The 26,159-nt window shown below is 36.3% G+C and overlaps 4 protein-coding genes across 5 annotated transcripts; 2 read left to right on the top strand and 2 right to left on the bottom strand.

Moving 5' to 3' along the window:
- The first annotated feature begins 484 nt into the window (after positions 1 to 484).
- LOC130714125 (uncharacterized) lies at positions 485 to 7,077 on the top strand. Its single transcript, XM_057564017.1, has 16 exons — positions 485 to 982; positions 1,812 to 1,933; positions 2,050 to 2,138; positions 2,227 to 2,265; positions 2,394 to 2,487; positions 2,818 to 2,860; positions 2,961 to 3,061; positions 3,255 to 3,319; positions 3,432 to 3,928; positions 4,026 to 4,125; positions 4,223 to 4,360; positions 4,757 to 5,325; positions 5,696 to 5,834; positions 5,957 to 6,025; positions 6,114 to 6,290; positions 6,750 to 7,077. The coding sequence occupies exons 1-16, from the start codon at positions 765 to 767 to the stop codon at positions 6,861 to 6,863; spliced, it is 2,574 nt and encodes an 857-aa protein (XP_057420000.1). The 5' UTR covers positions 485 to 764; the 3' UTR covers positions 6,864 to 7,077.
- Positions 7,078 to 8,942: 1,865 nt separating this feature from the next.
- LOC130714127 (reticulon-like protein B2) lies at positions 8,943 to 11,047 on the bottom strand. Its single transcript, XM_057564020.1, has 5 exons — positions 10,701 to 11,047; positions 10,055 to 10,235; positions 9,819 to 9,960; positions 9,448 to 9,517; positions 8,943 to 9,346 (listed from the first exon to the last, which is right to left on the bottom strand). Exons 1-5 carry the CDS (start codon positions 10,918 to 10,920, stop codon positions 9,177 to 9,179), a joined length of 783 nt encoding a protein of 260 aa, XP_057420003.1. The 5' UTR covers positions 10,921 to 11,047; the 3' UTR covers positions 8,943 to 9,176.
- A 5,561-nt stretch (positions 11,048 to 16,608) lies between these two features.
- On the bottom strand, positions 16,609 to 21,230 carry LOC130714126 (uncharacterized). Of its 2 annotated transcripts, none has more exons than XM_057564018.1 (2): positions 19,785 to 21,230; positions 16,609 to 19,686 (listed from the first exon to the last, which is right to left on the bottom strand). In XM_057564018.1, the coding sequence occupies exons 1-2, from the start codon at positions 20,179 to 20,181 to the stop codon at positions 18,383 to 18,385; spliced, it is 1,701 nt and encodes a 566-aa protein (XP_057420001.1). In that variant the 5' UTR covers positions 20,182 to 21,230; the 3' UTR covers positions 16,609 to 18,382. Both variants share the same exon structure in this region, with proteins under 2 accessions (XP_057420001.1, XP_057420002.1).
- A 1,854-nt stretch (positions 21,231 to 23,084) lies between these two features.
- On the top strand, positions 23,085 to 24,801 carry LOC130712547 (probable membrane-associated kinase regulator 2). Its single transcript, XM_057562376.1, has 2 exons — positions 23,085 to 24,341; positions 24,477 to 24,801. The coding sequence occupies exons 1-2, from the start codon at positions 23,285 to 23,287 to the stop codon at positions 24,554 to 24,556; spliced, it is 1,137 nt and encodes a 378-aa protein (XP_057418359.1). The 5' UTR covers positions 23,085 to 23,284; the 3' UTR covers positions 24,557 to 24,801.
- The last annotated feature ends 1,358 nt before the right edge of the window (positions 24,802 to 26,159 follow it).

The raw sequence follows: 26,159 nt of genomic DNA, 5'->3' as shown, positions 1-26,159 counted from the left end.
GGTTGCCTAATCCAAAGCGATTCAGTTTTTCTTAAATAATTATAATTCTTAAAAAATTGTTTTTCAAACTAGTGCCAAATTTTAAAATACCTTCTACTAAGTTCAAACTTTTAAGAAAATATTTCCCTACCTTAAAACAAACACAAACTAAAATTAGAGTAGATGGACATGTCTATGTCACATGTTGCTTTGTATGACCATTCAATGACTGATTATCAAGTCGGTTTCATCTTCTACATTTGCTGGACAATAAACAAAAATTGACAAGATATCTATCTATACAATAACATTATTCTGTTATAGATTTTATGTAGGAAAGCTTGAATAATTGCCTTGAGAATGAAGAAAGGAAAGAGAAGAAGGATCATTCAATTAAAAAAACTGTCGAGCCGCCAAATAAACCGTTCAAAACAAAGACACGTAACACAGTGCAGATATGAGTCACCAATCTTCCACTTTAAAAACTACAACACAAACTCCAAAGGGATCACAACACAACACAAAACAAATATCATGCTTTCCACCTCTACCCTTCTCCGGTAACCACCAACACTTGCATTGCACTCACCAAAACAACAACATCACATTACATATTTACATTGATATCAAATTGTACTACATAGTAACAGAAAGTCCAGTGTGTTTGATTGAGTGTTAGAGAAAGAAGAAGAAGAAGAAAACAGAGTGAGATACTCTGTTCTGAAACAGGGGAAACAGAGGAAAGTGATTGTTTCTTTGAAAGTTTCAATTTCAGTGTGCGAGTGATGGAACAGAAAAGCTTTCTGATATCAGCGCTGAGTGTTGGGGTGGGAGTGGGAGTGGGGATTGGATTGGCTTCTGGACAAACCGTTGGCAAATGGGGTGGTTGCAACTTTTCTTCAAACGCTATTACTGCTGACAACATAGAGCAGGAAATGCTCCGGCAAGTTATTGATGGCAGAGAAAGCAACGTCACTTTTGATAAATTCCCTTACTATCTCAGGCAGGCATTTTTCAACAAAATTTTCCCTTTATTTTGTTTGTTCTTTCTTTTCATGGTTCAAACTTGCATCATAATTTCCTGTGATTATGGAAAATATCATCCATTAATGTTTTCATTGGTAAGAACTAACAAGTTTGCTGGCTTGAATAATTGTCATGTGTTGTTTCCCTTTGAAATTCTACTTCTGATGCTAGTATGAATGTTAGAATCATTTTTTCTATTCATAAAATCATGTTCTAGTAGATGTTTATAATATTCCCCTCCATTATTTATTGATGCACATAAGCATTTTGTGTGTTATTTCCCATCAAATAAGTTCTCTTAAAATTTGTGGGATTCAACTCTATTGAAGGCTTTTGTATTCCACCTTTTTTTTATCCCTCAGTTACATGTATGACAAACTGGCTAAGATGGTTTTTCATATTAACCTCACATGATCTTTTAATGGTGATGATATATGTCAAATATATTTTGTTAAGAAATTGGAACATTCATCTGATGGATATGTGTTACTCATAACAACAATAATTGAAAAAAAAAAACTATTTACTTGATACTAATCTATGCCTTCATTGATGTGCTCGATGGAGGCTTGATTTGGCCAATCTAATAGTATGTTTGGACCAACTTTGTTTTCTTCATAATCAATTATGACACCCTGAAGCTACTCACGTAAGCTTCTCCTTAGAATTGATTTTGGCTGCAGAATCAATCAAATCGTAGAACAATTTTCAAACATGCTCTGAAGCTATAGTATATATGTACTTAATCAATTCATATATGTTCAGATATGAGTATAACACTTTCTATCCTTTGTGTTTGATAACAGTGAGCGGACAAGGGTTTTGCTGACAAGTGCTGCTTATGTCCATTTAAAGCATGCTGAGGTTTCCAAATATACACGTAATCTTGCTCCTGCAAGCCGAACAATTCTACTCTCAGGGCCTGCAGGTTAGTTATCTTTTGTTTTCTGACAAGGGATTGAGATATAGTTTGATGTTTCCACTTTCAATTGTCATTGTTAAACTAACTATATTTTCCTCTACTACTTTTTTATGTCTTGATAGAACTTTACCAACAGATGCTTGCCAAGGCTTTAGCTCATTACTTTGAGGCCAAGTTGCTTCTCCTAGATTTAACTGACTTTTCATTGAAGGTGTGTACTAGAAGTTTGGAGTCATTTGACTCAATTCTACTTTCTCCTGTTACTTATGTACTTAATGTTTGATCTTTCGTTTGTGCAGATTCAGAGTAAATATGGTTCTTCTTCCAACAAAGAATCTGTAAGATAATCCTGGTTTATTTTTATGGCTTTTACTTGGGTATTCTGTCATCATAGATAAACATGATGTTCTTTTTGACCTAATTTTTTGCTCCCTTTATTCATTTTTTCCCATTCTTTCTATTGTAGTCTTTCAAAAGATCCACTTCAGAGACTACTTTGGAGCGGCTATCGGACCTATTTGGGTCATTTTCATTCTTTCCACAAAAGGAGGAACCTAAAGGTACTAATTATCAACATCATCAGAGCCATGATGAAGAGCTACATCCATAACCAACCAAAAGCTTTGTTAATCACTTTCTCGATCTTTTATACAATGTTTTGCTTGCATTGAAGAACAAGTTTAACTTCTTATGTGGAGGGAAGTTATAGTAATGATAGCTTTAATTCATGAGAAGATGCTGCAATTTTTCCCAAGCACAATAGCTAGTATCTCTCGAACTTGTCTCTTTATCAGGACATTAACAGCCAAAATGTTAGTCTTTAACTGACAATTTGTTAAACGGGAAGGCGCATAATAATCACACCATTGACCAGGAGCTTTTTGTTGCAGGTAAAATGCACAGGCCAAGCAGTGGAATGGACCTACAATCAATGTAAGCAGGGTAGATGAATTATGTTCTGACTGAAAAGAATTATATAACTTGCATAATAGTTTATTCATATCATTTATAATATCTACCTTTTGATTTGCAGGGGGGCTGAATCATCTTGTAATCCTCCAAAGCTCCGAAGGAATGCTGCTTCTTCATCGAATATTAGCGGCCTTGCTTCGCAAAACAATCCTACAAATCCAGGTGATTTAAGAGATCTTGTAAAGAGATTGATGGTGATGGTTTTGGATTTGGAATTTCAATCTGCATCATTGGTTTTGTTCTTGAATATCTTTTTGGGAGAGATCATTTTCATATTTGTTGAGAAACTGTCGATTTTATAATTCAACCTTTTGTTCTCTCTCATGATTTCTTATATCCTTTAATTCCCCTTCAGCTCCACTGAAGCGCACAAGCAGCTGGTCTTTTGATGAAAAGCTCCTTATACAGTCTCTTTACAAGGTAATGTTACTTTCAATTTATAAAGATTTCATAACCATGTTGTTCAGAGCTAAACAAGGTGTTTGATATATTCCTCCACAAACTTATTAATAAGAGGAAATTGTACCTGCAGGTTCTGGCTTTTGTGTCAAAAACCTATCCCATTGTGCTATATCTGCGGGATGCTGATATGTTATTATACAGATCACAAAGGATATATAACATGTTCCAGAAAATGTTAAAGAAACTTTCTGGACACATTCTGATTCTTGGCTCACGAGTTCTTGATTCTGGTAATGACTATGAAGAGGTGGATGAGAAGCTTTCTATGCTCTTCCCATACAACATAGAAATCAGACCCCCAGAAGATGAGTCGCATCTTGTTAGCTGGAAGTCTCAATTGGAAGAGGATATGAAGATGATACAAGTTCAGGATAACAAGAACCATATCATGGAAGTGCTTGCAGCCAATGATCTTGATTGTGATGACCTGGATTCCATCTGTGTAGCAGACACAATGGTTCTCAGTAACTATATTGAAGAGATTATTGTGTCAGCAATTTCTTATCATTTGATGAAAAACAAAGACCTTGAATACAGAAATGGAAAACTCATTATTTCTTCCAATAGGTGAGACTGCAAACTTTTTTTTAATGAAGTTCAGACTTGCAACCTAAATTGGATGGAAGATCTATAATTAATGTACTTACTATTTCTTGTGGAACAGTTTGTCCCATGCATTGGGTATATTCCACAAGGGGAAATTTGGTGGTAAAAAAGAATCAAGTGATACGTCAAAATTGGAAGATCAAGCTGTGAAACCTGAGGTTTGCTTTACTTTTCATGTTTGTAAATTGAGAACAACACCTAGTTGGTATTAATATGCTTTTATTTCTCTCTGTCTCTCTCATGGACATAAAAAAGCAAAAGGAGGAAGGAAATGTTACAAAACCAGCAGAGAAGTCTGAAGGTGCTGCTCCTGCAAAAAATGCTGAAGCAGAAAAGTCAACTTCAGTGGGAAAGGGGGATGGTGAAATTTCAGTTCCAGCTTCCAAAGCTGTTGTAAGCCTTTTGTTTCTCTTCATAATTTCGATTGATTTTGAATTAAACTGATTTTGGTAAAAGTGTTTGTCGTAAAAGTGAAGTGATTTTATGTTAGGGTACTTTTATGAGAAAAATGATTCTTTGGAGTAATATTGTGAAATCCAGTTATGAAATCCCAAAGTTGATTATGTACATTGCAAAAGCTATTCCCTCTAGCTTCTCCATAGAATTGGTTTTGGATCGAGACTAAAACCAATTCTTTAAGGCAATTGACAGGCAATTATAACCATCTAAAAGTGATTCTGGTAAATGAGAGTTGATTCTAAGACTCCCAAGTCGGAGTTCACTTCATATCTTTGGGATTTAGGACACTCCTTTCTTATCAAACATTTACTGTCCATTATTGACTTGCAGGAAGTTCCTCCTGATAATGAATTTGAGAAGCGAATAAGGAGTGAGGTTATACCAGCAAACGATATTGATGTCACGTTCTCTGATATTGGTGCCTTAGAAGAGACCAAAGAATCCCTTCAAGAACTAGTTATGCTTCCTCTTCGAAGGCCAGACCTTTTCACTGGCGGGCTTCTAAAGCCTTGCAGAGGAATATTGCTATTTGGGCCTCCCGGCACGGGGAAGACAATGTTGGCGAAGGCCATTGCAAAGGAGGCTGGAGCTAGTTTCATCAATGTATCAATGTCTACCATCACTTCTAAGTGGTTTGGTGAAGATGAGAAGAATGTCCGCGCTTTGTTTACACTTGCAGGCAAGGTCTCACCAACTATTATATTTGTGGATGAGGTTGATAGCATGCTTGGGCAGAGGACCAGAGTAGGGGAGCATGAAGCCATGCGAAAAATCAAGAATGAATTCATGGCTCACTGGGACGGGCTTATGACGAAACCTGGGGAGCGTATCCTTGTCCTTGCTGCAACCAATAGGCCCTTCGACTTGGATGAAGCTATTATTAGGCGTTTTGAAAGGAGGTAGTTACCTCTACTAGTTCTTAAATTGCACTTGAATCATTTTAAACTATGTTTAGATATCTGTCGTGACCAGTGCAACTAACGTGCACTTTAAGATTAAAAGTGAACAGATTTCTTCTTATTGGTTAGGATGAAAGCTCGTCTACGTTGCACTGAATCGATATCCAAACACATACTTATATGCTGCCAGTTTCCATTACATTTCTATATTCTTCATATATGTGTATAGTTTACTTCCTCATTGTTGTGATAAACTTTTTGTTAAATGAAGTTGATGGCATATATAGCTGCTATCTATAATATATGACTAGAGTACCCTGAAGGCCTGAAGTTGAAGAGTAGTTCTTCATTTGGGTTTATTCTGATGCAGAATTATGGTAGGACTACCATCTGTGGAGAACAGGGAAAAGATTTTGAGGACACTAGTGGCAAAGGAAAAGGTGGACCAGGAACTTGATTTCAAGGAACTCGCAATTATGACGGAAGGATATACTGGAAGTGATCTGAAGGTTTTTGTTGTTTTCTGATATTGTTCCTATGCATGTGACTGTACTATGTAGTGCTATTGTAATTTTGTTATATTGTGCTGTGATTATCTCATTTATTCACTGTCATTAACTCTTCAATTTAGAATTTATGCACAACTGCTGCTTATCGGCCTGTTAGGGAGTTGATTCAGCAAGAGAGACTAAAGATCCTGGTAACTGTGCTATATTTGTATTTAATATCTTGTATGTATTACATATCCTGACCTGATCATGTGTTCATCTGGATGCTGTTTTTCCCAGGATAAAAAGCAGAAAACTGCCATGGAACAGAATAAAGATGTCCAAGACAGACAAGGAGAAAAATCAATGGTAGGAAGTACCCAAGATGCTCAAGATACAGAAAAGGAAGTTCAACAAGAAAGAGTTATTACCCTCAGGCCATTGAATATGCAGGATTTCAAAGAGGCCAAGAATCAGGTAACTATTTCTGTTTTATTAAAATAAAGGATTTTTATTTTGTAGGATTCATGTTTTTTCATGGATATTTTTGGATTTACATGATGTATCTTTGAAGCTTGAACTCTTTCAGCTATGTTTGATTTGTTTGCTTATGTGGGCATAAATGATGTGTCATGAACCAACTATTCCAAAAGCGTTAGCTATTAGCTGAAGATACATAAATGATTTTAATTATATTTCTTACACACTATCTCACGCAAGAGCTTGTGGACAGTAGTGGACAATGCACAGGCTCATCAATTTTGTGCTGAAATTTAACTTAGTTGCAGTAGAAGAATGTGACAATAGAGATCGAACTCTATATCACTAATCAAGTGATATGATCACATTGGGCTTTTTCTATTGTAGTAGAATGTCTAGTTATGTTGTGACTCTGAATTGAGTAATGCTTCATCTCAATATCCTCTTGGACTGCAGGTTGCTGCAAGCTTTGCAGCAGAGGGGGCTGGAATGGGTGAGCTGAAGCAGTGGAATGAATTGTATGGAGAAGGCGGTTCGAGGAAGCAACAACAATTGTCCTACTTCCTTTGAAAATTACTGAGGAACAGAGAAAATTCACAGGTTAACATTTTCCACAGGATAGACACTCATCAAGCAACTGAGAATTTGCTAGTGATATTATTTTACCCATAGGCCAGTTGCAAGGTTAATTTGTGGTGTTATCTATAGTGTGTTACTTTTTCTGTCAACCCCTATAAGCAGAATGTGGAGTTATTTATTAGCATTGTATGTAGTGTTTGTTGCACCTGTAATGTAAAATAGAGAAAGGATATTGTCAATTAATATATTGGTTGAAGAATTTTTAATAATTATTTTGAAAAATAAACTAGACTAGTTTATGTTTTTAAACTTTAAATACAGTATATAGCCTTCGTTTGCAAGTTGTATTTTGGGAGGGGATAATGGTAGGCTTATGAGAAGCAAGCTTTCCCCTTGTTTGAAAATTTCTTAAAAAGGGATAAGGCTTTAACAAATTTTTGGAGACCTTTCAAAACCCCTCCAATACATTCCTTTAGTTATTTCGTGGAGTTCCTCTAAAATCGAAAGTTTTGAGGGGAAGGTTTACCCTCTCTTCCCCTCCCCTTTCATTTCCCTTCAAAGTCTTCTCACCTTTCTCAAAAACTCCCCAACAAAGCCTCTTGAATTTTTTTCCTTTATGTATTAAGTGTGAACACTGGATTGTATTGAGCTCCGAAATCACTCAAATAAGAGATATTGATTCAATGTCAACAACACTTAAATCTGGATCATGGAAATGACCTATCCTTTTGCTCACCCATGTAATGTACGTGTAAATCCATTTATGAGCATATTTGGCTAGATATTCAACACAATAAAGTTGATTTGATTAATCATTTGATTAAAAAAAATTATTATCAGATAATATATATCATATACATAAATAAGAAATTAACAGAGGATATGACTGACGCTTATCCTGCAAACCAAAATGAATGGTTTTCTTGTTTGGTTTATCTCCGCTGTGATGTCTCCATAGACGAGATCACTGAATAATCTCTGCGAGAGATGAGTTTAAAAGCACTATCGATTTTCTTTCATGCTTGCTCTGAGGCCAGAAGTCATGTGGCTTGTGTCCACGGTTCTATAGTTATATTCCTGTAGCTGGCCGAGTTCAATCTCAATTTTTTTTTTGCCCTTGCTGCTGCTTAATTCTTATCTGCAATTTGAAGTGTATGAAGCAGAAATGAGTTTATTAACTAATACTATCCTTCATTCCTTCTCTTGAAAAAGTACCATTCATTGCTTCGACTTTCAACAATCATATGTTGTTTCTTCGGAACCTACTCCACTTGATTGTGGATGCACTTGGAGTCTAAAAAGATTTCCTCAATTCCTTTTCACCTTAGCCACTCAATGATGTCCCTCTTCTCGTCACATGTCACCTACACAATCAAGATCATACTTGAAAAATACTAGAAAACTCACTATTTTAACAATTGACCAAACATATCTAAACCTCCTACCTACTACATAAATATCTTACGTTATTTTTTTATTAATTTAATTAATGCATACAAAATACCATTATATTTATATTATGCAGTAAATATATACTAAATATTGCTATTTTCCCGCAAATATTTACTCTAGTTATTTCATATCTCCGTATTTATTTACTTATATCATGTTTTTAAAATTATAATTACCCAATTCAGATTTATGTGGCAAGCACAAAAGGTAAAAAGTGAAAAGAAAAAGTATATAATTATTTGAATTCCAGCAATCGAGTTAACTTCAACAAAAAATATCCATTTTAGAAGAAGAAAGCGCTCAATCAACAATCAACATTCGCGCACATTCAAGATACCCTCATTCAACTTAAGTTATTTGTCAAATCCAGAAAACGGACAACTCATTTAAATTGCAAAAAGAAACCAGAATTTTGGATTTCATCAGCAGCTAAGGTATTAGTAGTTGACTTGGTTCTCATGAGCCAATTAAGCAAATGATCAAATTCGGTAATCACTACTCTGATAATTTTGTTGAAAATAGTCAACGGCAAAGATGAAACATGGCACGGTCCTGGATGGAGGAACTTCCACCAGTTTCAACCGCGCATGAGTTGGGGAGAGTTATGACCCACTCCCATGAAGCATTCAAATGCAGCGGAGTATATTAATGATGTAAATACATCACAACAAGTCATCCATAAGCATATAGGATATTCTGAGGCGTACATGTAAGCAGCAGAAAACCAAAAAAACATGTAAAACACTTCAACAATGTTTGCTAAGGTAGCCTAAAATATAACAAGATAGGGATCATGGATATGAGTTTAACAGAACGTTGATGAAACCCAACTACAACATATATGTCAGCACTTCAAGCATTCTTTTTATCTTTCAAAGGACCTTTGGGAATCTTGCTCAAAACTTTGGCATCAAACACTGCATACTGCTTCTTAAACTCGTGAAGTGCCTTCTCACCGATAGAGTCCACCTGATCTTCATATTTCTCATAGAGCACAGGTACAGTGTGGAGCAGAACAAAAGCTGTTCAAAAATTAAGGAATCATTTACATCACAATACACACAATTCAAATTAATGTCTGAACTTTCAAGGTAGTAAACGAATAAAAAGACAGCTTTATTACCTATGTAGAACAATGTCAAGAAGTTGGTCCAACTCCCAACAACAGAGAAAACCCATAATCCGGCAATGACCTAATTAAGACCAAAAACAAATACTATATTTAGTACCAGCTACAAAGTTAGAAATGAGCACAGTCAACATTGCAGGAAACCTCATGTCCTCCACCTATTCACTAGTAGTAGAAAACTGCCAGGTTATTTATTGGCCATAAAGCCAATTGGCCAAGATACATGTGCAACAACAAACAAAGGTGGTGTTAGTTGCCTAGCTGACAACATGAGACCTACCAGTAATCCACCTGCCCCCATTTAATCAACTACCAATTTCTAAGCAAATGGAGAAATGCAGTAATGACAAAAGAAAACAACATACTGAGAGGAACTTCTTGAGATCCTTGCCGGATGCAATATCCCTTAGTACAGCAAAAGCCCGATTGATATCAGCTCTAAGAGCAGAGGCCAACTGTAAAACAGGCTCCTCAGGAATGTGCACTTGTGGGATCTTTGGCGGACTCCTGATCACAAAACAACACAACACATTTAATCAGCTAACAGAATAAGAAGACAATCAAAAAGCTGAATTCAATTATAGTAGTAACAGCACTTTACTTGTTGATCAAAGAGGATCCATTAGACCATAAGAACAATAGAGTCAGTGCAAGTATCGCCAGGTGGCAGATCAAAGTGAGGAGGTGGTATTCAAGCAATTCAAACAGAATCCATACAACTGTTGCAACTCCGAGCACCGTCCCTGATATCTTCTTATTTCTCCACAGGAAAACATCAGCCTCTGTTGCATATGATTCAATGTAAGAAAGAATAAACACACAAAAAGCTGATCTATGAGAAATTAAGATGCAACACGCCCTCAATTTGATTTGCAAATCCAAAATTAATCCAACACAAAATATCCAGCACAAGCTAGGTAACAAGGGCTGCAGATCTAAACCCTAAATCCTAAGTTCATCACTTCAATATTCAATAAAAATTTGTGCCATAAACAATAAACAGAGAAACAATAAGAACAACGATCAGATGATTCAGAACAAACAAGATCTAAGTTAAACCTCATAAGCCCTAGATAAACCAACTCTAATCACTGAAGAGCGAAGAACAAAGTCCCGATTCAGAATTTGAAAACAAAGCAAATACAATCATCGCATAGATTGAAGCATAAGATTGCTAGAAATGAAGAATAAAAAACGATAGAGCAAGAAATGGAACAGAAAATTAAGGGGAAAAGGCAATCGCATACGTTTTCCGCCACCGAGAACATGGTGAATGGGCTTCTCCCTGCCGAAGAGCCTGGAAACCTTGGACTTGAAATCGGAAGAAGGAGAGGAGCTGCTTTTCTCTTTCTCTTTCTCGTTGTCAGAATCAGACGAAGAAGACGAGTCATGGCCATGGATCTTCTCTGCAATCTTCTCCATCAGAGACTCAGCCTTGGGTTCATCGTGCTCGCTGTGGTCAGCCATGTCGACGAAATCTCGCGTTCCCAAATCACCGATCGACGAAGAAGGAAAGAAACCCTAAATCCCCGATTTGAATAGAAGAAGCGTCTCGAAGAAACCACAGATAGAAAAGAGTGTAACCTCTTTCTTCCATTTTTCATCTCTAAATAGCGAGTGTCATCATGATCGATGCCATCTCCACCGTTCAAACGAACCATGACCCGAAACGGGTTGAAATGACCCGGATGAAAACTCTAATCTCTCGTTTCGAAAACGCCAAGGGGCCCAACCGTTTAATTTAAATTGTCATTGAATTGAATTTTTGGTCGACAAAAAATAAATAAATGTGAACAGCGTCATCTGTGCTTCAGAGTCACACACGCGGTTCATTTCAACAAACAAAAAATCACGTATTCGGTAATCTCCAACACGTTGTGTGTATGTGTGGGGTCCAGGGTTTTTAAATTAAATTCCCTTGAATATGAAATTTCTATAGCTATTGAATATTATAAAATAAAACTTAGCTCTTAAGAAAATTAAAGTCAGCTTAGGCAGTTGAAAATTTTCCGCCCGGCCCATGATGAAAGAGAAGATTCTAGGCTTCATGCATTTACTTTGGTTGTTTGCAAAATAGGAATCTTCGCAGGAGAGGAAGTGGGGCCGGCATGTGGGATACTGTCCCACTTTGATGTGGATGTGTCTATGGATCTGTGAATTGGGCCCCTCATTGTCGATTCAATTAGCCCATTAGTATTTGGGATCATCGCAAAATTTATAGCATTGCAGAAAGTAACAACAACAAAAACTTACAAACATAGGAGAAAGGACTGAAATTGCTGTGTAACAATATTGCATGGCTTTAACTTTGGCATTTTATTTCACACACATAGGAGATAGGACTGAAATTGTTGTGTAACTTTGTTTCTCCTTTTATATCCCTTTCTTATACTTATCTTAAGACCAATTTTTCTCTAACCTTTGATAAGACAATTGTTAGGCACATTACACAAGTAATTTTGTACAAGAAAAAAGACAGAAGGGATTCAATTCAATTAACTCTTTTTAAAAACCTCAAGACAATTTTATTTCAGTTGGACATCTATGAAAGATAAAGGTAAATCTGTCTGAATACGTCTATGCAATTGTATTTACATAAACTCAAAAGCGAGACACTTGTTGAGTTAAAATAACTTTGTAACAATTAATCTATGTATTGAGTAGTAAACAAAGTAATACAAAGATTAGTATAAATATATTTAAACTAGAGAAATATTGTATTTGATGTACTAACAAAATTCCTTTTTGATAACTTTCAATATTGAAAATATTAATAAAAAACTAACAAAAGCCAGTTTAATCTAAAATTTAATGATTTGGAACAAAGTGATTAAATAATTTCATAAAAGAAGTAAAACTAAATTAGCTGAATTAACTTTTTCTCTCATGATCAAGCTAATCTAGCTACTCCAGGAATACTCATAATCATTGGAAAGGGTTAGCCCCACAATGAAAGCTGGAAAACTTTTTTTTTAATCGAAACTTAGTGGTGGAAAGGGTTGGACCCTGATTAATTCTTCTATCTCCTCATCTATCTGGACTAAACCTTTCCAGACACTAAACCAAACATAAAGAAATTGATGACCCCATGTTCAACACCAAGCACCACAACAACAAAAATTAAAACGTCCACAAGTACTTCAAGAAAGAAGTAAGCATTGTGAACAGAAAAGCATGGCAAAGTAAAGCACCAAAAGCAGAAAACAATCATTTCAATTTTCAAAACTCCCCCAATGAAAGTTACAAACTTAAGACCCGAGGAAAAGAATATAGAGGTAAGTATAATACAACGATGATCCAACCAGGGGAAATCATTGTGAGTAAAAAAAAAAGGAGTCCAAATAAGATTAATAGCGTGATATACAATGACTAAGGGTTTGTATGTTCTGTTCTTTTGGTGGTCCATTTAGAATTTGGGATCACACAAACATGCACTAATTGACAGCGTTTTGCGGTATTCTTATGAAAAAAAAGCTGAAGGTAATAAAAAAAATGATTGGATAGATGTGCTTTTTAAAAAGCATAAAAAGCACATATATTTCAACAATTCCTTATCTTCAACTTATTTATCAGAATGCCGCAAAACATTGTTAAAGTGCTTCTAACATGCATCCATTACACATTATGATATGAATTGCTGAGAACAATTCAACTGAGCCAAGCAACTGACCTTGATCATATATAAATCACTCAGATGGAAGGAAAACTTGGACAAAAAAAGTAACAAAACATGGAAGGAAAACAAATCTTATGATCCACTCTTTTGTTTTGGGGCCTTTCCTGGACCAAGCATAACACTCTTATGATTATGAATTGCAACGTACTCACACAAGACAAGTGGGCCGCGTTTTGCATAAAACCTTTGGGAGACCTCAACACTTTTTGGTGTGCGCCTTCTTACACACATTTGAATTCCTAACAACCTTCCCCTCGAGTAGGCCAATGTGGAGATGTCCCAAAGTTTTAAGCATCTAGCCCCCCAACACATAACATACTAACATATGCGCCAACTAGAACAGACATACAGTAGCTAATGGATAATGATGGCAAGAGACCAAAAAAGAGTGCAGGATAAAATTAATTTCAAAGTCTCCGTCATGAGAGAAACGGATTTGAGTTAATTAGTTAGCCTGTCACTTGATTTATGCTTAACTTTCAATCCAATTCACCAACAAGAAGAGTAAAACCCCAAGGCCCGAACCCAGGTGGATTTGGCGAGTAGTTGTCTGGTTTTTGTGGTTGTTGGCATGTCAAATATTTGCAAATTGCAACATAACAAAGCTTTGTGAGTAAAACAAAGAACTGCAGGTGAAATGACACAATATTTGGCCAGAGGGGAACTTATCGATTATATAATTATCTTATATTGCAAGTTTTTATCAACAAAATAGTTAAAGAACATTAGGACAAAAATAGCTACAATTAATTGAACATGCATATTGCTTCTTATCTTTGCATTTTTATCACAAGTTCATGAATGAGTAATATAAAACATAGAGGTATCAGGGGAAAACAGAGGAAATAGAAACTTTGCAAAGATAAAAAAACGAACAGTAAACATTGCCTACTATGGTTCTAGATAATTAAAATTTGATGTATAATCGATAAATTGTTCTAATTGATACCCAGAAATTAGAACAAATTGTATTAGCTCTTGTAAAATTAATGGAAACTAAGGTAAAATTGAAGGGATTTCAAGTGTGAGCTGTAAAGGTAGAGACAGAGTGGGGTAGAAGTGGATTACCTTATTTAATCTTCATACAGATAGACGCAAAAGGCAGAGAATGCAGCAAAGGTCGAATTGCAGAAGATGAACCATTTTCTTAAATTGAGTAACATGGATCATAGTCCATTGGTGGGTGATGATACATTTGTTTTTGTATTTGTGTAGGGTAGGTTGACGCAAATGCCATGAGCATGAGGATTTTGCATTTGATTCGTATATGATTTTGTCATTTAGAGTGAGGAAGATGTTGAATGTGTTAGGTGTGAGATTCCTCCATCAATTTAAGACCGAACATTTAACGAATATGCGTTCGTTATACCCTTCGCAAATGGCTATTTCCATTACCTTGCGATATTTTTCAAAATATTGGGAAATGTGGCCAACCATTACACCTATTTTCTTTGACTTTTAGAAGAAGTTAAAAGTTAAATTATTTATGTTTGAATACGTTTTGGAAAAACATTATTTCTACCATTATGTTATTGTGAAATCCGGTTATCACAATCATTATATCCAACGTAAAAGTCACTTTCACTAGCCTATTACATAATTGATTTAGGGACTAAAATTAATTATTTATGTCGATTATCAAACTTTTATATAGACACTTAAGAGTTATTTCGGGTAATGAAAATTGATTTTAAGACTCTCAAACGTGGAACAAAACACACCATAATTTTTCTTGTGATAGGCTTAAATATGTTTAAGGTTTCTGAATTTGTAAGAGGAATCAAATTGAATCCTTAAAAAAAATCATTCCATGTTATTCTTGACAGAAAAAAAAAATCAAATTAAGCTCTTATATATGGGTGTCATCAATTTTGACCAATCAACCAAACATAGTCAGCTAAATTGACCACGTAAACTTTTTTACATATCAATTTTAGTCCCTTTAATTCTTTTTAATCAAATCCAATCCTTTCTCTTTCACGTTCATCCCTTTCTTACATCTTCTACCATAAATCTCACCCAAATCAAAAAGCCTAAATAAAAACATAGATCACCTTCATTCTCCCCCTAAAATCAATCCACTATTATCTCATTCCTCCATGCCCAACCACTCTCAACTTATGATTCGTTTGTATTGGACTCTTTTTCTTAGTTTAGAAAAAAAAACGTATGAGAAGGATTGAACAATCAGTTTAGTAATATTATTAAATTAGTTCTCCTTATGGTTCGAATCGTTGACCTTTCACCCTCTCAAACCCTTATGTCTCTAAACCCTACCACTTGAGCGAATGTGTTTTTTTATCTATCTAAACATAAATATAAATACACATTCAATTACTAGTTTCTTGTTTAAGAGAAACGAGCTCTTTTATCATGTTTGTTTTTTGACCAACAATGAGCATACATCCCCAGCTATAATAACATACTTTTGGGTGGTCTGTGGTTGAAATAACGCATCCTCCTCTCCTACCAGACAAAGAAACGGAAGCTAATTGTATCGTATGATAGCTGATACGGAAATATGGTCGCTTTCCAATCAATAAAAGAGTCTCGATTGTGAAATCTAAAAGGAAATGTCGTCTTGCATGATAGATAACGCAGGGTTTGTTTTGTTTCTTGATATGAGAATGAGAACTTGGCACTAGCAATTAAGTCTCTTCGTAAAAATGGCTATGTTTGTGTGGGGGCTTCAACTCAACGCCCAGATCTCAATTCAATTCTCAACACCCATGAAATGCAGAGGGTCCCCATTTTCTTCTAGCACGGTAGCACCACCTTTCTTAACATGTCAACTCACGGAATATATGATTAATTCACATCAAAACATATAATATATAGCTAGTGAAAGTGTATACAGAGAAAACAACTTTTACCATATACAGTACAGTACTGTATATTTTGCATGGTACACCGCGTGGAATAATGGAAGACAGGGCCCATTATGTAGCAGGAAAGGCAGGTCTGCACTGTGCAGCCTACATCGCTGATCACATGTATGAATTTTCGTATAATTTGTTGCAAGTTTGATTACACGATCCAGAATCACTTTGCATAATCACGACTTTCAGCCTTCTCTACTTCTGTGACTCTGTGCACGTACGGCTCCCTTTGAAAAATTACTATTACGTACCATACCCTTTTATTTTTTTTCTCAGAATTGTTTATTTATATCTCATTTTTTTCATAGGTTTGAGCGTAAAAAAAGTGGTAGACAAATTTGTATTAAAAGTTAAATTACTCTCTTAGGCTCAGCTTGTTTTAATACTAGGATTATACCCGTGCGATGCACGACGCCTGATTTTATTGATTTTATTTCTTTGTTCGCATTTTTTTTAGATGAAGTGTATAAAAAAATCGGCCCTGTTAATTTTATACATTTAAATGGTTTGTTCTTACATAAACAATTAATGTATATAGATAGCATATTAAAAAAAATACCATCACTATACTATGTATTACTACAAAATGTTGGAGCATATTTATATGTGACATATTTATATAATATTCAAATATTCTTACACAAATTGAAGTGGTAAATGCTAAAATTATTAATTTTTTAGATAAACTTGTACAAATTAATTATATATTTTTTGGAAAACCTCTTTGTATACAATATTCTTCGTGACCCGACGTCTCCCTATATCATCATCAGAAATGAGGATTTTTAACCCAGATCTTGACTTCACCCTTGAGACAGCAACATAGAGTTGACCATGAGAGAAAACCGGCTTAGGTAGATATACACCTACATGAGATAAACTCTGGCCTTGACTCTTGTTTATGGTCATGGCAAATGATAAGCACACAGGAAACTGGCGCCGCATAAACTTGATTGGAAGATTAGGATCTGAAGGTATCAAATCCATTCTAGAAATAAAAGTCTTTTTGCCTATGTGTGTACCAGTAATAATAATAGCACCGATGACATTTGGACATAAATGCTCCACAATTAATCTAGTGCCATTACACAAACCTGATGATATATCAAGGTTACGCATCAACATGATTGGAGCACCATTCTTCAACACCAATTTGTGATCAGGTATACCTGAGCACTTGATATCATTTAGAAATTCTGTTGTAATCCAATCAGCCATGATACCAACTTGTTCATCCACCCTCCACATCGTGTCAGAACTTGAATATGTCACTTCTTCACCATGAATAAGGGACAACACATACTGATTAATAGACTCGACTGCATCCAATGTTGGAGCAAGAATTGCTTTGTCTTTGTAATAATCCACATTTACCATGTCTTCCCTAATGTTGTTGTAGGTGAATTTAACAATATCAGAAATGGGATCAGAAGAAGCTTGAATCAACAAATCATCTGGAATACAGATTTCACTTTCACCATCATTTGAAACACCTAATTTACCATCCCCAAGGTCAAGTACCCATTTGGCAAATGATCGAACTTCATCAATCTCTTCCAAGGACGAGTTAGTCAACAGCCGCATATTTTCCGATAATGTAAGAACCTTGCAATGTCTCCACAAACGGGATGAATTAATAGTGGCCATAACAATATCTGCCCTACTACCCTTCGGAATAACAGGCAATATTTGTCTAAAGTCTCCGCCCAATACAACAGTTTTGCCACCAAATGGTTTGTCCATGCTATCCTTGTCCTTCACCTTCATAATATCTCTTAATGTTCTATCAAGTGCCTCAAATGCATATTTACTAACCATTGGGGCCTCATCCCAAATGATTAGACTTGCAGCTTGAAGTAATTCTGCTTTTGGGCTACGTTGTGATATACAACAACATGAATCCTCATCCAAATTTAAAGGGATGGAAAAAAGCGAGTGAGCAGTCCTGCCTCCAGGTAGTAACAAAGATGCTATACCGCTAGATGCAACGTTCAGGACTATTTTTTTCTCAGCTCGAAGTTTGTACGTTAATGTTTTCCAGAGAAATGTCTTCCCAGTACCACCATAACCATAAACAAAGAAGAATCCTCCCTTATCACTACAAACTGCTGACATTATCTCAAGAAACAAATTCATTTGACCTGAGTTCAACTTCTGCATGCATTCTGTGTGCAAACGACTCATCTCATTAGTATCATAATTCATTTCATTAAACATTAGCAAGTTTCCATACTCCGCAAGTAAGTTCGGATCAACACAGGGCATGCCATTGAAGTCTTTCAATGATCTTCCATTAACCAACAAAATTTTCTCAATCTCTAACAAACAAAGTTTCTGTAAACTTTCCTCATCCATTGTAAGCCCTGCATTTTAGTTACCAAAATATGCAATACACACAACAATGATTAAGACAATGTTTAGTAAATAATTTGATGATACAACTTGATTTAGTAATAATTTGTAGAATGTCACCTGGTTTGTTGAGTAACCTCCGTCGTTCATGAACTATTCCATCAGCTAGATGAATAAATGATTTTTCCCACACGTTCCGAGGATTTGCCATTGTATTGGATAACAACAATCTAACAAACAATGATCTAAGGTAAAAACCGGATCCTAGCTCAGAAGCCTCATGGATGGCATCAATAAATTGTCGATCATCGGTCAACAAACCCAATGCATCACAAGCTTCTTGAAATGTATCATGTGTGTGATTTTTCACAGTCCTCAACTCTTCAAAGCTGCTACATCCACGTTGCACATTAAGCAATAGCCTCATATAGAATAACTCACCAGTTCCCGGAGGCATGAAGTTCATTCGTCCAATTGAGAAACCTTGCTTCCGAGGTCTCCACTCGCACTTAGAACGGTCATAAACAAACATAGAAGGGAAGTCAGCATAGGTTAAATCCTTACCAATGTCATATTTTGCATTTGCTACCATCCATGCCGTGAACATTGTAAGTTTTTCTCTTGACCGCTTTAGTACACCATTCACTGCAACATCATTTTTAAAGATAACAACATGTTTGTTGGGCAAGTGAAATCGCAATCTCTTAACAGGTGGCCATTTATGGTGTATCTCAAACTTAAAAATTCTCCACACAGCTTCACACGGTGAAATATATCTACAATCATAATATTGTTTGATCTCATCAACCTCATTGACATTTTCACCCACAGACATTGACATTGTAACCCGATCGACACCCTTATTAATGTATTTAAACAAATACTTGATCGAGTTTGACTTGTTGCAATATTCAATGTTAATGTGTGCTTGATATTTCAACAACAACTTCGGATTATATGGAACAACATACCCATTATGCAAAGGCACATCTCTTCTAGTTGTTGTGATCCCAGAATTTCTCCTTCTATAAATCGGAAATCCATCACTATCAAATGATGTATGATCTGTGAATTCTTTGGGAAAGTATTTGGAACAATGTCCATCCTTCATGCAAGGCGATTGCTTGTTACTTAATCCACATGGACCATGAACCATGTAGTTAGAAACTGCCTGGAAAAGTATAGGATGGCTCTCAGGATTTGGAAGTTCAGCACATATTACAGCATCAATCATATCAGGAGTTCTGAGTTTACAACTTGCATGGAGCCAAAGAAGAATATGTGCATGTGGAAGACCCCTCTTTTGAAACTCAATTGTGTACATCGCTACAATTAATGGAAATGTGACACTGTTGAGTAATTATAACATTAAGATTAAATCCAATTAGACCCAAAAAAAAATCATCAATAGTCAGTGATAGTACCTGCAATTACTTTTCCGAAAAATTCTCCCTTTTTGAAATCAGACATAAGCTGATTAAGCTTCGCTCGAAAAACTCTGCAAGCAACATCTGGTCGATCGTAGGCTAACAACCCATGTTTGGCTGTTTGGCGAACAATCTCAGGCCACTTCGGATTACACGTCATTGTCACAAACAAATCTGGGTAACCAAAACTTCTACAAATAGCCATTGCATCCTGACAGTTATTGAACATGTAACGCCTACCACCTGTGAATGAAGAAGGTAGAACAATCCTCGAACCAACGGTAGACGAATTTGTGTCTCCACGATCAACAGCCTCTTGAATACCAGATAGGATTTCTTTACGGATAATGTGCTGATTTCTACGAACATATAGCAACCTGGCTGATTCAATCATAGAATAACAATCAACTACAAATTGTTGGAATAGTCTTCTACTCAACAATAATCCATTAAACTCGCTTTCCCTCTCTTGCAGCCTATAAGCAACCCATTCCCTTAGAGATATACGTTTGCGTTTCCATCCACGAACATTATCAGGATTTCGGGAAAATTTAATTCCATCAGCAACCCATTTGTGCCATATGGAAAAAGAATAGGGTATTGGAGCGGTAGAAACGCTGCATGATATTCAGGGATTCGCTGCAAGAAGCCACTTTGTGTGCGTATGATAATGTCACGACCGCAATCTGAACTATCAAAATCTCCAACGATCAAAGCTGCAACCTCATCCACACTTGGGAGATTATATGTGTTTGGATTTTGCTTACGGTTTCTAAATAGCCGTAGAGAAACATTTTCACCACCGCCTTCTTCAATGTGATCTCGGACTCTTCTAAAAGATTTAGCCAATTTATTCGACTCATCAACCATCTTTATCAGATCAATAACTAAGGTTGGATCAATGCTACATGAACCAGCTTTATCACTAAGAGGACACAAAGATTAAAAAAGATTAGACCTAATTGTGGAAATATTTGGGACAATATATAATTTATTTCAGAATTCATCTAGTTAAGTGAAAAGTTACCCGAAAGGAGCCATTCTATTAACGACTTCATTCTTCGTATCATATATGTATAGCTGGGCAAATTTAGGTTTGTCACCTTCATTAGGAATCAAACTACCTATGCGGTGATAATTTTGACCACTAATAACAAACTGCGGAGGACCTCCACCGTCATTTAGATTCGCATCAATTTTCCCCCCAAGTGACGTAAATGAAAACATGCTATTGTATGTACGTAAATGATCAAGGAAATGACAACTCCGTTCGTCAACACCTGAAAATAGATCTTGCAGTAATTCCGGGGGTGTTTGGAAATGAGGCAGGGATATCTTGCCCTTAAGGCAGCAAACTGAGAACTTTGGTTCAGCCGCATTCCTAGATTTGCCAGCTCTTTCAGCATACCAAAAATAAGCACCACAATATTGGCAAACATGATTCATCTCACCAAAATCAGTATAATCTGTTTTCCCATAAGTAGGCAAATGAGTTGTGTCATTGAATTAAGCAACTAAATGTAAATTAGAACCACCTAAACATGCACTAAAATATATTAAGTATACAACCAATAAATAGTAAATAATTAGTTGAAATTATAATACTATTTGAATTCCTGAAACAGAATCCAGCAAACTATGTAGACAAAAAATTAAAATATGTTCATTGTATGGTTGCAAATGAACTTCACTTAAGACATCCATCGAAATTATAAAAATGATGAACAGAGCAAGCACTACATATTGATCAAAGACAATAACTGTAAATAAGGGCCACCTAAGTATATGATTAATCATGGAAACCTGTGTTAGAAAAATACCTGACGATGTATTTGGAATGGATTCAGGTGCGGTTAGTGTTGAGCTTTCCACAGTTAGATTCCATGGTACCACTGCAATTTAAATAGACAAATGTAGTTATTGGAAAAACATACAAGTCTATTTGTGTGAGGATAAGAAGGTAACGTACTATAATCAACTCTTCTACGTGACCGAGCTGAACCAGAGTTGGATGATTGATGTCTTACTCGAGGTCTCTTTGTTTCTCTTCCTGCTGAAAATAATAACAAAGTGGATATAAAAAGATATGCAAATTTTCTATTTATCACACAGCGTAATCTCACCTGGCTTCTTGCTCGATAAATGCCTTGAAGAGTGATCTAATTGATTAGTAACATCTGTATACAAAAGAACATAATAAATTTGATGTCTGGTAGACTAAGGCACAACAAAGTATACGAATTCTACATCTATAGAACGAATTGATGAGTATAATCTGAACTAAGTCAGCGCAACATACCACTCAATATTGAAGACATAGCATGGGTTCTTGTAATGATGAGAAAACTGGCTGCTGAAAAGAGAGAAGTCGAAGCAGCAGTGGTGAACAAACAACCTGCTACTCAGTTTGATGGATGAGGGTGCAAAGGAGGAAGAATAACAACTCTATATATATTGAAGTGTATGAGCAAACGAATAGGGATAGAGGTAGCCTAGAGCTGTCAGTATTATTATATTTTAGTGTTCATGTAGCTGTAGTTAGATAGGTATGGTACAAAGCATTCAATGTGGAGATATGAAAAAACCATATTTTGTGGAGGAAAGTAATATCTGCTGCCATATATTTATAATCAAAATTCAAGAATAGAGACACTATTGATTTTGAAAACAGGAGTTTTGACTAAAACTTAATCTATATATTTGATTTAAAATAAAAAATGTAATGATATAGTTGAGGGAAGTAAATATGATGCATATCAGAAACACACTATATTTTATCTTGTCATTGTAAATGATGATGAAAATCAAAATTTTACTATAGTTGGACCTTAATCCATTAAACCACTCATCCTTACCTAGCCATGGAAATCTATGAAAACAATTTCAAGTAAACTAAATTTAACCCCATAATGAACCAATTAACAGCATAACACATAGAATACACCACACACTTCTCACTATTTTTCTCTGATAACTATTTAACTTATTTATAATCATACCACTTATTACTTGCAAAACTGACTTGTGAAACAGTGAAAACAACATAAATAACTATGTTCTTAGTACAACTTGATTTTAAGGTGCCAATTTTCTACACCTGTACTCATTAGGCAACAACTAAAAGGAGTTGTGCCTCTGTTTGTATTTTGTGTATGGCATATGTACTCCATAATTAATTCTGCAATTTAAGAGTTAAGAATTAGCTAAATATGGTTGAGATGTAATCCATATTTATATCTCATTTTTTTCATAGGTTTGAGCGTAAAAAAAGTGGTAGACAAATTTGTATTAAAAGTTAAATTACTCTGTTTGGCTCAGCTTGTTTTAATATGTCGTGTCTCACACATGACAAACCTGCTGCAAACAAAGCACAGCACAGTGGCAAACTGACAGAATTATAGTAAAATACAACTCCTTACTCATCCCTTCACTCTCACTCTCTGTTACTTCTTCTCTATCACTCTCCCACCTTCAATTGACTACTGGCTCTCCCAACCATGGAAGCTTTCAGCTTGCTCAAGTACTGGAAAGGAGCTAGTGCTCTGGCTCCCACACCTTCTTCCGTCACTGCAGACACCACCACCGCCATCCTCGCCGCCGCAGCTCAAAATGATTACGAAACAACCGACGACGACGGCGATGATGGACCCTTCTTTGACTTAGAGTTTGAAGAAGAACAAGATTCTGAAGAAGATGCTCCTGAGAATGAGAATCCCAACGATGATGAATCAGAGAGCGAGAGCGACTTCAACCTCACACTTTCTCCTTCAAGCAATGACTGCACTGAAAACCCCAACCTTCTCCTCTCACCTTCCGACGATCTCTTCTTCAAAGGAAAGCTTGTTCAGCTGGAGCCTCTCAACAACGCTTCCGAACCAAGCTCCAAACCTCACTTCACCGCCTCATTGTTGAAATCCGCCACTAAGTTCCGGGTTTTCAAGAAATCCAAGCCAAATCTTGCTGCTTCCGACCCTGTTCCTCGAATTTCGAAGCACCCGGAAACAGAGCATAAACAGAGGAAGCTCTTCACGGTGAAGTTCAAGGTTGATGAAGCTCCCATTGTGTCTCTCTTCACCAGAGATAACAGTTCCAAAGTTAACAAGGCTTCCCAGAAGCAGAAGAAGCAGAACGCGGAAGAATCATCACCTTCCTCTGTTTCCGATGAGAAACGTTTTTCAAAGGAAGCGATGCAGAAGTATTTGAAAATGGTTAAGCCTCTCTACATAAGGGTTTCTCGGAAGTACGCGGAGAAGCTAAGATTTTCCGGGCAGCTCAACGTGCCGCCGCCTCCGCCGGAGAAGAAGACGGAAGCAGAGGCCTCTGAAAAGGGAGGGAACTGCGTGAAGAGTCAGAAACAGGGGACTCTGCCTCTGCATGCAGGGCTGCGAGTTGTCTACAAGCATCTGGGAAAGAGCCGTTCTGCTTCGGCAACAGCACCTGCTCCGGCGGCTGATGCAGCCTCTTCACAGCGGCGAGATGATTCACTGCTGCAGCAGCACGACGGGATTCAGAGTGCCATTTTGCATTGTAAGAGGTCCTTCAATGCTTCCAGAGGTAAATTGTCGCTTTCCATAAATGGGGACCATTTTGCTTTTGTTTTTTTGTTATTATTTCTGTAGAAGATTTTTTAGTAATTGAGTAAATGATGGTTGTTGAAGAAGATTAACTTCAATTCAATTGTTGATACAGAATGTGAATCTTCTCTGAGCGATCCATTGCATGAGGTATCTCCTGCTTTATCAAGAAAATCTACCAATGAAGGCAAATGAGTTGTTTTATGTGCAAAGGGAAATTTTACTATTTCGACTCAGTGTAGGAGCATGCTACATTTTGAAAGGGTGTGTAACTGTGTATACTGTAAAAAGCTCTCCTTTCTGAGAAAGTGAAAGAAAATTCAGATCTTTCTGTCTATGTATCTGGGTAGCACCATCTTTGAACCAACAACTTCTGTGATCCTTATGTAAATAATTATTAATTAGTAACTGCATTATTAGTGAAATTAAATGGGTTTATTCTTGTCTAAATAATTGGTTTTCTCAATGTTTTCTACTTTTCTTGCTTGTGTTGTGATGTGTGCCTTGTTCTGTTGTGCTTTGGTGATCAAAAAGAGAAAATAATCAAAAGTATGTGGTGCTTGAATTAATAATGACGGGTGTAGATTTGGAAGTTTGAAGCTTTTGATTAATTGGAGTATCATATAGTAACTCGAGACTACGGGAAATGTGGTCAGAGAAGGGGGAAAGAAAGGGACATGAGCAGTGAAAGTGAGATTTTTTATGGAGTAAAGGGAGGAAAAGTGTCTTGACCAAGGCAACAAGAGAAGGGTTGGAACAGGGAAAGGTGGAAGAGCCATCTCTTTTTCCGTTCCATGTGTGCGGTTTGGCTCTAGTGTGTCTAATGGCTATCAGGTATAGGAATTGGCAAAGCTTTGTCTGTTTTGGGAGCATTTACAATGTGTTTGGTAAAGCTTAAAAAGGAAAGAGAGTGTGAGATAAAAGAAATAGAGAAAAGAGAAAAGAACTAGTGCACGTTTATGTAACAATAAGGGTAGCAATAAACTTTTTTAAACATATTTCTAACACGCTTTTAATGTAATTGCCTAATTGGAAATTTCGATTTCTCCTGCCCGCGCATTATGGTCGCCAAGGTTGTATTGACTCGATTGCGCCATTTAGATAAAGGTTCTTAATCGCATCTCGAAGATTTATGCAACATCCCTTATATAATCTTGTATCATGTAGCTAACTACTCAAGGCTTTGTTGGCATGAAGATGTTTGCAAACTTAGCATGCATAACCTTATGAAAAAATCCTAAAACCTAGACAGGTTAGCCGTTAGTGGGGTGTATGAGGCATAACGCCCTTTTGAGGCAATTGAGTGGATGCCTAGAGCGAGCGGGTGATTTTAACTTCTTGCTATCTACACTCTTAAGTCTTGGCTCTCCTTTGTGACTGGCCTAAACTTCCCTTAGACCATCTCCAATGGTGTTGAATTGAGGGTGTTTAATGTTGAAAGGGGTGTGTAATGGTGTTTAAATGAAGTATTGAAAGTTGAAAGGGGGAGAGAGGAGTTGAAAAAATTAAACATAGTTGAAACTTGCGTGTGGGACCCAGTGGAGAGAGAGGAGCTGCAGATCAACACGTGGCTCCGTTTGATTGGTCCGGGCGATTTTCGTTTATCCTAATTTTTCCAACTCAATTATTTCATTCAAAAAAAAATTTTTAAAATATAATTTTTTTACCAAAATTCATGATTTTTTTTCTCTACAAATAGAGACTTGGTTCGTTTGATTTGGACACAGAAAAAAAAAAAACAAGTTTTCCATCATCTGATTCATCTTATTATCTTTCTATTATCCCTTTTGTGTTAAAA

Source organism: Lotus japonicus, chromosome 4 (assembly GCF_012489685.1).
Source record: "Lotus japonicus ecotype B-129 chromosome 4, LjGifu_v1.2".
Taxonomy (NCBI): Eukaryota; Viridiplantae; Streptophyta; class Magnoliopsida; order Fabales; family Fabaceae; genus Lotus; species Lotus japonicus.
Note: the sequence above shows the minus strand (reverse complement) of the source record. Positions and strands in the feature narration are given on the sequence as shown.